Source organism: Hyaena hyaena, unplaced genomic scaffold, assembly GCF_003009895.1.
Source record: "Hyaena hyaena isolate Hyena2069 unplaced genomic scaffold, ASM300989v1 scaffold_58, whole genome shotgun sequence".
NCBI classification, from domain to species: Eukaryota; Metazoa; Chordata; class Mammalia; order Carnivora; family Hyaenidae; genus Hyaena; species Hyaena hyaena.
The window spans coordinates 3,414,891-3,425,761 of record NW_024080689.1 but is presented as its reverse complement, the minus strand read 5'-3'; the positions used below and the strand labels follow the sequence as shown (position 1 = coordinate 3,425,761).

At 57.0% G+C, this 10,871-nt stretch overlaps 2 protein-coding genes across 3 annotated transcripts; one reads left to right on the top strand and one right to left on the bottom strand.

Moving 5' to 3' along the window:
* Positions 1 to 4,519: 4,519 nt before the first annotated feature.
* On the top strand, positions 4,520 to 5,928 carry RANGRF (RAN guanine nucleotide release factor). 2 transcript variants are annotated; one of them, XM_039231600.1, is made up of 5 exons: positions 4,520 to 4,673; positions 4,763 to 4,879; positions 5,092 to 5,248; positions 5,357 to 5,442; positions 5,652 to 5,928. In XM_039231600.1, exons 1-5 carry the CDS (start codon positions 4,573 to 4,575, stop codon positions 5,773 to 5,775), a joined length of 585 nt encoding a protein of 194 aa, XP_039087531.1. In that variant the 5' UTR covers positions 4,520 to 4,572; the 3' UTR covers positions 5,776 to 5,928. The 2 variants fall into 2 exon arrangements, with proteins under 2 accessions (XP_039087531.1, XP_039087530.1); XM_039231599.1 differs by lacking the exon at positions 5,357 to 5,442 and having other exon boundaries at positions 4,564 to 4,673; positions 5,652 to 5,739.
* On the bottom strand, positions 5,922 to 9,673 carry SLC25A35 (solute carrier family 25 member 35). The gene is made up of 5 exons (XM_039231598.1): positions 8,730 to 9,673; positions 7,780 to 7,845; positions 7,187 to 7,339; positions 6,672 to 6,806; positions 5,922 to 6,500 (listed from the first exon to the last, which is right to left on the bottom strand). The coding sequence occupies exons 1-5, from the start codon at positions 9,102 to 9,104 to the stop codon at positions 6,327 to 6,329; spliced, it is 903 nt and encodes a 300-aa protein (XP_039087529.1). The 5' UTR covers positions 9,105 to 9,673; the 3' UTR covers positions 5,922 to 6,326.
* Between the last annotated feature and the right edge of the window lie 1,198 nt (positions 9,674 to 10,871).

Sequence of the window (10,871 nt, the reverse complement as noted above, 5' to 3'; positions counted from 1 at the left end):
TCTGGATTGGTCTTAACTGGTAAATAACCACTAATTTATCTTGAGCAATATCCATTCAACAAATATTTATGGACCAGGCCTGCAACAACTGGGTGGGAAGCTAAAGGTAAAAGATGGGTATGGATGGGGTGCCTGGGTGGCTCAGTCAGTTAAGCATCCGACTCTTGGTTTTGGCTCAGGCCATGATCTCACAGTTTGTGGGTTTGAGCCCCATGTGGGTCTCTACACGGCGCGGGATTCTTTCTCTCCCTCTGCTCCTCTCCCCTGCTTGTGTTTTCTCTCTCTCTCTCTCAAAAAAAAAGATGGGTACGCTCCCTGACTGTCTGGTGCTTAGAGGCTACTGGGGGTTAGAGCATTATGACACAGTGGGGACAGGGAGATACAAGAGCTCTCCAAAGGATCAGTGAGCCATTGTCTAAGAAAGGGAGAAAGAAAGTTCTAGGTGGGGGGCACATGTATATAAACACAGAGGCATCAAGAAGGGTGACTCAGTCTGGGGGCTGAAGGAAGGGCAGAGTACCTTGCAAATAGAGCATGAGAGGAGAAGGGGGAGATACGAGGCTGGAAAGTTCCGTGGGGGGTTCTGGGTGACAGCTATAGAATCATCCCCCATACAAGGATACACGGTCTTCCTCAAACACGATCTTCATGATGGCAGACCTTTGGGGAGAAATCTACCATGGCTACCACTGCCTGCCCCAGGACCCTGGCATCTCTCCGAAGCAGTTTCAACTGTGACGTGGGCACTAATGTCTATTATGTTACAGGATGGAAACGGTTTGCCCTAGGTCTCTCGCTCAGCTGGAGCTGAGGTTTCAGCTTCACAGCTGGGTTTCTTTCTTTTCCTTTTTTTTTTTTTTTCATTTTTAAAAGTTTTATTTATTTATTTTTTAAACATGTTGATGTCAGCCTTGCCAGTCAACACTTTTTCTTTTTTAATGTTTTTATTTATTTCTAGGAGAGAGAGAGAGAGACAGTGTGAGCAGGGGAGGGTCAGAGAGAGAGGGAGTCACAGACTGAAACAGGCTCCAGGCTCTGAGCTGGCAGTCAGCACAGAGCCCGACGCGGGGCTCGAACCCACGAACCGCGAGACCATGACCTAAGCGAAAGTCGGACGCTTAACCGACCAAGCCACCCAGGTGCCCCAAAAGTTTTATTTATTTATTTTTTAAACATGTTGATGTCAGCCTTGCCAGTCAACACTTTTTCTTTTTTAATGTTTTTATTTATTTCTAGGAGAGAGAGAGAGAGACAGTGTGAGCAGGGGAGGGTCAGAGAGAGAGGGAGTCACAGACTGAAACAGGCTCCAGGCTCTGAGCTGGCAGTCAGCACAGAGCCCGACGCGGGGCTCGAACCCACGAACCGCGAGACCATGACCTAAGCGAAAGTCGGACGCTTAACCGACCAAGCCACCCAGGTGCCCCAAAAGTTTTATTTATTTAAGTAAAGTCTCCACCCAATGCACTGGCTCAGTTGGTTAAGCATCTGACTCTTTTTTTTCAATGTGTATTCTTTTTTTTTTTTTTTTTTTTTTTTTTTTTTTTTGGGGAAAGGAGAGAGAGAGAGTATGAGTGGGGAAGGGGCAGAGAGAAAGAGGGAGACACAGAATTTGAAGCAGGCTCCAGGCTCTGAGCTGTCAGCATAGAGCCAGATGCGGGGCTCGAACTCACGATCCATAAGATCATGACCTCAGCCGAAGTCGGACGCCTAACCAACCGAGCCACCCAGGTGCCCCAAGCATCTGACTCTTGATCTCAGCTCAGGTTGTGATCTCACGGTTAGTGGGATGAAGCCCTGAGTTGGGCTCTGCACAGACAATGAGCCTGCTTGGGATTCTCTCTCTCCCATTCTCTCTGCCCTTCCTCTGTTTGCAAGCACTCTCTCCCTCTCTCTCAAAATAAATAAACTTTAAAAAAATCTGGGTTCTTAGTTGATTATTATACTTAAATAGTTTCATTTCCTTTAGTCCTATGTATTTTACCTTATGAATCTGAAAACATTTTTCTGAGTAGGGGTCCAGAGGCCTCACCAAACAGCCAAGGGAATGCACGGTAGAAAAAAAAAAAAGGTAAAAAACCCGTGCTTAACAGAAATATATATGTTGCCCTCTCTTCCCAAAATTGATGTTGGACTTTGGGTATTGAGTCATCTCTCTGGCCTAAGTCCATCACTTCCAATCCCCGGTGCTCTCAAAGGTGCTCTGAGACACCTGTCCCCAAAGAAAACAGCTGTATCAAGTGCATGCAGAGAATCAAATAAGGGAACATCCTAGTGGTAAGGAGTCCATCAGTCTATTTCAACCAGTGAGCTGAGAGCCGGACAAACCCTCACATGCCCCCCTCCCTGAGAAAAAAGGCTTGGGCCACCTGGGTCTACTGTGATTTGTCCCATGGTACCCATCCTCCTAGCGACGGCCAGCTGGACCAGGGATTTCACTCGGGTCTGGCTGGTGGCCAGGGAGGTGGCCAAGCAGGAGAGTTTGCCAAATAGGTACTTTCTGGTTGGATGACCCAATTAGTTTCTGTCTCTTGGGATACTAGACTTGAACATACAAGGAGGTCAGCAGTTGGGAGGGCCAGAAGTGACAGACACAGAGACAGAGGTAAATGGTGAGACAGGGAAATGAAATCCAAGGGGGAACTTGCCAAGTTAGGGTGGGCTTCCACCCTAGAGGGGGTCTGGCCCGGTGCCTGTGTCACTTCATAAAGGTCCGTCTGCTTCTTACCACTTGGAAGAGCGGACCTAGCCTGAGTCCCTAGAGAACTGTGGCAAGCTTGGAGTCCCGGGCTTCACACGAGGCTCACAGCACAGCATGACTTATGTCATGCTAGCGATCCAAAATGAGGAAGAGGGGACTTCCTCCTCAGTCTACTTGATTCTGTATGACCTCCTCCTGGCTCAGTAGGCCCCCACCCCTTGTGCCCAGTACCAGGGCCCTGTTAACTTCTTTGTCCTTGAAATCCCCTTTCCAAGGGTCCCCTATCTGCCTGATTGCCCACAAAGCAGCTAGAGCTGGTACTGCCCGGGTGGGGTTGGGCTACGGGGGTGGGGGAGGTGGCAGGCGGGCAGAAATGGGGACGGAGGCACCCAGAAGACTGCCACTCCCCATCTGAGAAAGGCCACAGGGAGCAGACCTCTGGGATCGGGCCCCCGTGGTTTCCCTTGCCCAGGCTCCTTCTCTCCCTCTGGGGTCTCTTAACACTGCCCTCCTCTCTAGAATTCCTCGTGGATCAAACCTAGTCCACTCTTTGCCCAGACGCAGATCCAGAGATGCTGCTACGTCCACAACTCCTTTAATCCCAATGTGTTAGAGACGAGGACATGAGGCTGAGAAGCCTGATGCTAGCGGTCAGAAGAGAACAGTCCAAGCTCCTTAGGCTGCTCTATAAAAACCCTGCACAAGGCCGCCTCTCCAGCGTCCCTCTTCACAGCTCCCTGCCCCGCTCCTCACTGCCTTGCACCCCTGCGAATCTACTACGCTGGCCTCTCCCAAAACATGCCCTTTCATCTCCAAGTCTTGGCTCCTGATGTTTGCCTGGCTAAAATACCCCTAGGACATCGGGTGAATTTTGGGTCAACCTTTACGACTCAAAGTGTACTCCACGATTCCTTGGTGAGGGAGGGAGCCTGTCCTAATTGCTTCTGTATCTCCAGCTTTGGTAAGGGGCCAAAAATTAGGTGTCCCCTGGCCCCAGTGTCAAGAAATTATTAGGGTCCATAGTACAGTCCCACTTCGAACCCCGTGGGTGCGGCTTACTGAATCACTTAACAAGATATAACGGGTCTGCTATGTTCTAAACACTCTGCCCCGTGCTGGGCATCAAACGTGAATGGAGACACGAGCCAGCAGGATATCAATGAGCAGAAACTTTAAGAACATTCTAAAAATCTATAAAACAGAAACAACAGAGGGTTTAATCCGTGTTTTCCTCCAGGTGCGTGTCGGGGCGGCCACCCTCCCCACACACACCCCCCCCCACCTTCTCAAGGCAAGATTTGAGAGGGATTAAGTATATAATCCTCAGGTTGAGTCTCGCTTCCAGGATGCCATGAGGCCTGAAACCTAACCTGGCCCCACACCTGGCCCCACTGTACCCCTAATTCCCCGCATCCGGGAATTAGCGGTCTGGTTTGCAGCTAGCTGCCATCAAAGGGCCCCAAGAAGGGAGTTGCGAGACGCCATCCAGACGCCGGGCCCGTGCACGCGCAAGGGGCCCTATCGAGGGTCTCAGGCGACAGTCTTAGAAGGCGTGACCCTTTTAGACAGAAGAGACTGGAGGGCGCGAGCTAGGGAGCACGCGGGCGTCACGGAGCCCCAACCCAGGTCTGAGCTCTCCCCAGAGCCCGAGGGCCCGCCCCGCGCCCGGGGTAGAGCGTAGCTTCCGGGATCCGCCCCGCAGGGGGGGGGGTGTCGCCCCCAAGGCGCAGGCGCTGATTGGCCAACGCGGCCGAGGGGCGGGGCCAACGCTAAGGGAGGCGGGGCTAAGGTGGCCCGGAGAGGGCGGGGGCCGCAGCGAAACGCCGGGAGGGGAAGCGGCGGGGCCGCACGTGGGTCTTTTCTGCATCTCTTTAATGCCCGGACCTAGTCCCTGGCGCATGGAGCCCACGCGAGACTATCCGCTGTTTGGGGGCGCCTTCTCCGCCACTCTCCCTCCCGGGGCCATCGATGTGAGGTGAGAAGCCGCGGGCACCGCTGCCCGACAGGGTGGGATGCGGGGAGCAGCGGGGGTCAACCCGGGGGTCTGGTTCGCCTCTCTCCCAGCGACCTCCGGCCGGTCCCGAACAATCAGGAAGTCTTTTGCCATCGCGAGACGGACCAGAGCCTGATCGTGGAACTTCTGGAGCTGCAGGCCCACGTGCAGGGAGAGGCGGCTGCGCGGTGAGGGAGGCGGCGCCCGCGCAGCTGGCCAATGGGAGGGCCGCAGCTGGGGGAGTGGGCGGGGCCTGCGGCTGGACGGTTAATCAGGGCAATGAGAACTCCAAGGGCAACACCTTATCACCGGAAGGGAGTCGAGCTCAAAGGACTCAAAGATGCTGGGGGGGAGGAGCGGTGAGAGATGTCCCTGCCTGACCCTGCTCTCCCTAGTCTAGATACCACTTTGAGGACTTTGGCTGGGTGCAGGAGGCTAGGGCTATGCAAGTGGAGACTGTGCAGCCCCTCCTTTTGGAGAATCTGGCCCTGAGGGGCTTCTGTCAAGAAGCCTGGGTCCTCTCTGGCAAGCAGCAGGTGGCTAAGGAAAACCAGCAGGTGAGGACAGGGGACTGTGAGATTCCTGGAGGGGTGAAGGGCGGGGCCCCGACGCGGGAGGGGGTGGGGGGAGGAGTCAGGTAAGCATCCTGACACTGATCCCTTTAGGTAGCAAAGGACGTGACTGTGCACCAGGCCTTGCTGCGGCTGCCCCAGTACGCGACTGATCTCCTGCTCACCTTCAGTCAGCCCCCGTAAGGAGGACAGATAGGACACGAGACTCATGACTGGGTGTCCAGGAGGATCTGCTGGGTGGGGCGGAGCAGGGAGACGGGCTGCTGGGGTCCTCCAAGAAAGAGGGAGAGGGCCAGAGGTTTGGGGTCCTCCGGGGAACAGGAGGTGGGAACTTCCAACCCCGAGGCCTGGATGACCTTCTCTCTCCATCTGTTCCCCCACCCTCAAGCCCTGACAACAGGTCATCTCTTAGCCCTGAAAATCTGCCACTTCCGCCCTGGAGCCTGGGTGACTTTGAACAGCTGGTGACCAGTCTGACCCTTCACGATCCTGACATCTTTGGTCCCCAGTAAAGATCCTGGAATCTTGCGTGAAGCTGCCGAGACACATGGGGCCCCTTTCTGTAAGGGGAATGGGGGGGGGTTGGAGATAGTCCCCTCATTCCTTCCCTGTGCATTAACATAAGACACCTCCTGTCTGCAGCAATAAACTTGCTTTATACCTAAGATCATCTCTGTGCTGTGACATCCGACAACACACCTGGGGTCCCCCCGCCGTTTCCCTTTGATCTTGAAGTGGGGAGTGTAAAGTTTGTGCATAGGATCAGAAGGGACCTAAGGGCACCCAAATAAAAGGAGGAAATACTTTGGAGTGACTGGTTCAGCCCTGAGAGAGGGGTGTGAAGTTGTCTGGGAAGACGGGTAGGGAAGGGTTAAAGAAAGTGACACCCAAGAAAGAGAGGGAAACTATCCCTTGTAGTGATTCAACCCTGAGAAGACAGATAGGGAGTGGAGCTGGCTGTCCCCCTGGGACGGATGAAAAGATCAGCTGGTCAGGAGTCACCAGGGCACAGTAGTGAAGCTAAGGAGCGCTGATCTGGTGGTGTGGGAAGGAGTGGCTGTCGTTATTTGGTGTACGTGTAGTAGAGGGTGCGTAACTGGTCCCAGAAGAAGAGGGAAAGGATGGTGTGCGGGCCAAGGCGGAAGTAGGAGGCACCTATACCCTTGTACATGCCAAAAATGCCCTCTGTCCGAGCGGTCTGCATCAGAGCATCCAGAATTCCCCGGTACATGAGGCCCTGAGAGCAGGTTGGAGAGGGAGGGAGAGCACAGGGAAGGGGTCGGTCAGAGCCCGCCAGGGGCCTCATCTCAGCAGGCCGTGTTTCCGGCTCTCCCACCTGCCCCCACAATCTGCTTTCAGCCGCCCCCTGGCTCCCCCTGCCTGCAGCCACTCCCGAGCTCTCCCTTACCTTGCCCTGGGCATCTGTGGGCTGGTTGTAGAGCCTCGTGCTGGCTACATCAAATGGCGTCATGGCCAGGACCACTGCGATGCCACTCACCATGGCGGCCACCAGAGCCACCTTCCAGCTCTGGGGAGGAAATATCTAAGGGTGGAGGGAGGAAGAGTTTTATCAGCCAGTTGTTCAAGCCCTAGGAAAGGACAGGGCCGGCCCTGGGGACACAGAGAGCTGGTCGCTTGCTCAGGGAGCTCCCACGCCACCAGTTACAATTCAGTGCGATGACGCTTGGACGGAGGAAGGGCAGAACGTCTGAGGACTCAGAGACACCTTCTGCGAGGTAAGCCACAAGAGGACTATGCAAAGGGCGTCAAGAGTCAGTGAGCCCCCAGCCTCCTGCCGTTCTCTCGTTCCCTCACCCTGAATGTTAGCACTGTCCCCTCTGGGTGGGGGTGGGGGGGTCCTTCAGCTTGCCCTCCCCCCTCCCCGCATCCCCGGGGTGACCCCACCCCTTTCCCGGGCAGTACCTCCCACTGAGTGATGAGGTCCTTGGTGGATGAGAAGGTGCACAGCTGGGTGGAGGAACCGATGGCAACTCGGGGCAGGCCGCCCAGGGCCCCACGCCACAACCCCACCAGACCATGTTTCTGGCCAATCTCGCTTAGCGCCTGAAACATGCCCTGGGAGGGGAAGACCATGGGCGCGGGCTTCAGTCCCCTAGCATCAGGGCCTGCCACCTAATGCTGCCAAGGATGGGTCCTCAAGAGGGACCCAGTGTGTGGACGGCCAGTTCCGTGTGGACTTAAGAGCCGGCATGTGGCCCCCCTTCAGGTGACTACCACTCCCCATTGTTCCTTTCCTCGACGCAAGGGAGGGCAAGGGAGGGATGTGAGCAGGTCAGGAGAATGGGAGGGGAGAAACGGGTGCAGAAGACATAAAGTGGGGACCATGTGGCAACGAGAGTGTAGGCGGGCTCCAGGGACGCAGTGGGGCTGAACTGATGGACCAGGCAGAGGCGGGGCCGGGTTGCAGCTGTTGGGGGCGCGCAGAGAGCTGGGGGGGGGCAGGAGGCGCGGGAAAGAATGGGTGGGGAATCCAGCGGGGTTTGGAGAACCCTCACCTGATGCTTGTACTGGTGCCCTACTGCAATTTCCGAGGCTGCCTGTGCCTGCAGGTGTGTCTTCACCTGGGGACGAGAGAATATCACAGCCTCCGGCCCCGGGGCCACCCTCCCACCCCAAAGACCCAAATGCCTGACCCCCTCGCACTTCCTAGGGGTGTTGGGCAAGGAATATCCTTTCAATCTGGTAATTATTGTTGTTTCCTCTTCAAGAATTGGTCATGAGACTCCGTGTCCCTTGGCTCCCGTCCCAGGGGATGGATCTCTTAGCAAAGCAAGACACCCCACCCCCTCTACATCCTCCTTCCCTTGGGGAGGTAGGGTGGGGGGTGGGGAGGCTGGAGAATGGCAACATTTCCTAAGACTGTTCCCATTAGTCAACACCCTGGTGTTCGGCCTCTCGTGGCAGCTCCTATTCCCAGACTGGACCTCCGGCCACCGCCGTGACCGGGCTGCCCATCAAACTCCGGGGCGGGTTGTGAGGGGTCATCTGTAAAACTCGCTCTCTGGCCTCCAAACCTCACGGGGGCATGTGGAGGCTGATTTTTGGAGGGGTCACTGTCCCTGAATCTCATACCCTGAGAGCAAGACCAGACTGCCTCTCTTCCAGAACGGACTGCCTCCCAGCATCTTTCAGGAGGAGCCCTCAGCAAGGCCTAATCCCAGCAACAGGCAGCTGTGTGACCTTGAGGTGGTCACTTCCCCTCTCTGGGCCTCAGGCTATTGACCCTGCTCCTATCCAGAAAGCTCTAAGGGGAACACTGTGGGATTCTAGTTCTGTGATGCCCAGGACTTTCCCTGATCGCGACACCCGCTATTGTGTGTGGCTTAAATTCCCCATCATCCCCCACGCGAACCCACTTCCAATCTCAGTATTAGCTTGTGAAGGCCCAGCCCCCACCCTACACCACGTGTCTGCCTTGGGCTCCAGGCATGACCCTCCTTCTCACCATGTAGATGGGGCTTCCCAAGTAGGCTCCCATGACCCCAGCCAGGGCCCCAGCTGCCGCGCTTCGGGGACGGCTGAGGGTGCCTTCGGCAGTGTGCAGGTAGCCCCCAGCCTCAGCCAGCCCGTAGGTGCCCAACCGGATGCCATTCATCAGGAACTGGTATAAGAGGGCGGGGGCCAGTCCCTTCTGCAAGGCAGCCAGGCCGTCCACCTTGCCGATGGTGATGAAGGCATGGAAGACGTTTCGGTAGTGCCGCTGGTAGGTGCCGGGGGCCTGCAATTCTCCCTGAAGCTGCATCCTGGTCTTTACCACTTCCAGGGGGTTGGTGAACACACAGGCCCCGCAGGCTGCCAGGCCGCTCATTAAGAAGTCCATGGTGGGGTAGCAGTAACAGGAAGTGGCTCAGGGGTAAGAAAGTAAAAAAAGAGCTTCAGAGACGGGGGTCAGAAGCCAGGGGGAGGGCCTCAGTCTTAGCAGTCGGGGCTGCGGGAGATAGGAACTGAGAGGTCTGGAGTCGAGACTGTTAAGGTCAAATGTCAAGAGGTCAAGGGTTAGCTGGACTTTGGGAGTCAGGAGCTGGCAGAGAGAGAAGAAAAAGGAGTTTAGGAGAGACTGGGGAGAAGGTTACGTTAGGGCTCTGTCGGTCAAGGATCTGAGGTCAAGGAAGGGCGGATAGGCAGGACGATGGCAAGTGCGATGGTGAGGATGGTCGGCTACGCGGCCCGGGAGCAGGCGTGGGAGATGCGGATTCGGGAGATGGGAGCCAGGAGGCAGGAAAAAGGAAAACAGCAGGTTACGGAGGAAAAGGATCCGGGAGAAGATCGGTGGCGTCCGGGGAAGGCAACGGGATCGACGTGTACCGGGGAAGCCAGTCGGGACTCCAGCCCGGGAGGAGCGTCCCCAGGCAGCGGCCCCAGCGCGCTGCAGCTACGGCCCCGGGTAGCCTGCGGGGGCCGCGCCGCCACACTCCAGTCACTGGAGCCCGGCGCCCAATGGGGAGCCGGGGAGAGCCGCAGCCGCGAGCGCCAGCCAATCAGCGCCGAGCCGGCTCCGCGGCCAATGGGAGGTGCCCTGGGCGGCCCGGCCCCCGGAATCCGGGGAAGAGGCTGTTGGCATTAACTCTCCCCACGCCGGCGCCGGCGCCGCGGACCGGGCGCTCCGGGAGGGGCGTCCGGGGAGCGGGGCTTGAATCTCCCGCGGGCGGGAGAGGCTGGACGCGGGGGTCCTGGGCTGGAAGGTTTGGGGCTGCTCCTCTCGCGGGCCAGGGGCGCCCCTCCCTTCGCCTTCTGCCCGGGTCTGTGCCAAGCTGTGGATCCGCGCCCTGCTGGGCTCCGGCGCCCAGGTGAGCCCGGAGGCTGCGGCGCCGCCCGCAGGTGCGGATGGGGGAACACACCTGCTGGACCGGATGGGTCTCCGGAGGCCGAGGAGAGTATTCGCAGGCTCCAGAGCCGGGGTGTGGCTGGCTGCGCGCCCCGAAGATTGGCGTGGGAGCGCAGCGACAGCCCTGAGCTCTCGATCCTCGCGGCAATCCAGGGCAGGGCGGGCAGGGCAGGGCAGGGGTTTAGCTCCCCGGGCTTAGGTTTACACGGTCAGCTAGTGGTGGGAGAGCCCGGGATCCTGGACTCCTGTCCTTGCTCACGAGTCCGCTAACAGTTCATCACGGGAGAACTGGGAAGAGAGACTGGGTTAGCTAGCAGCCCTGGGAAGGGATGGGAGGAGAAACGGTTTGGGAGAAAGAAGGCAGGATGGGGGGTGTCATCTGGGGAGGGGGAGGAGGCAGAGGCCGCCTGCCTGTGTGTGAGGCAGCCACCAGATTTAGACTCGGTGCCTCTGGAGTTCCAGTTTGGGTCTTCTTGCTCACCAGCTGGATGACCGTAGGCAGGTTACTTAACACGTCAGACCTTCCTCTGTAAACAGAAATGGTAATTATCTTTTGCACTAACCTGAAAGTGTTGGATCTGTACTAAGTGCTCAGTTATCAGGTTTCCAGAAAAAAACGCCACGCGCTTGTCAGACCCCTGTGCCCTGAGCTGTGGTTCCGCCGCTGGGCATGTCCCTCCCTCCTCCTTTTGGTGATTCCTAAAGCCATTCCTCACCTTCATCTTTATTTCTCCTGACACTTGAAGCTTTTTCAAGTTCTCC

Excerpts from the sequence above, each read along its gene's own strand:
- RANGRF (XM_039231600.1), top strand. The coding sequence starts at position 4,573 with ATGCCCGGACCTAGTCCCTGGCGCATGGAGCCCACGCGAGACTATCCG. Across the intron at positions 4,880-5,091 it reads CAGGGAGAGGCGGCTGCGCG|ATACCACTTTGAGGACTTTG; the intron begins GTGAGGGAGGCG and ends TCCCTAGTCTAG. Across the intron at positions 5,443-5,651 it reads CTCACCTTCAGTCAGCCCCC|CCCTGACAACAGGTCATCTC; the intron begins GTAAGGAGGACA and ends CCCACCCTCAAG.
- SLC25A35 (XM_039231598.1), bottom strand. The coding sequence starts at position 9,104 with ATGGACTTCTTAATGAGCGGCCTGGCAGCCTGCGGGGCCTGTGTGTTC. Across the intron at positions 7,340-7,779 it reads GGCACCAGTACAAGCATCAG|GGCATGTTTCAGGCGCTAAG; the intron begins GTGAGGGTTCTC and ends TTCCCCTCCCAG. Across the intron at positions 6,501-6,671 it reads CCACAGATGCCCAGGGCAAG|GGCCTCATGTACCGGGGAAT; the intron begins GTAAGGGAGAGC and ends ACCTGCTCTCAG.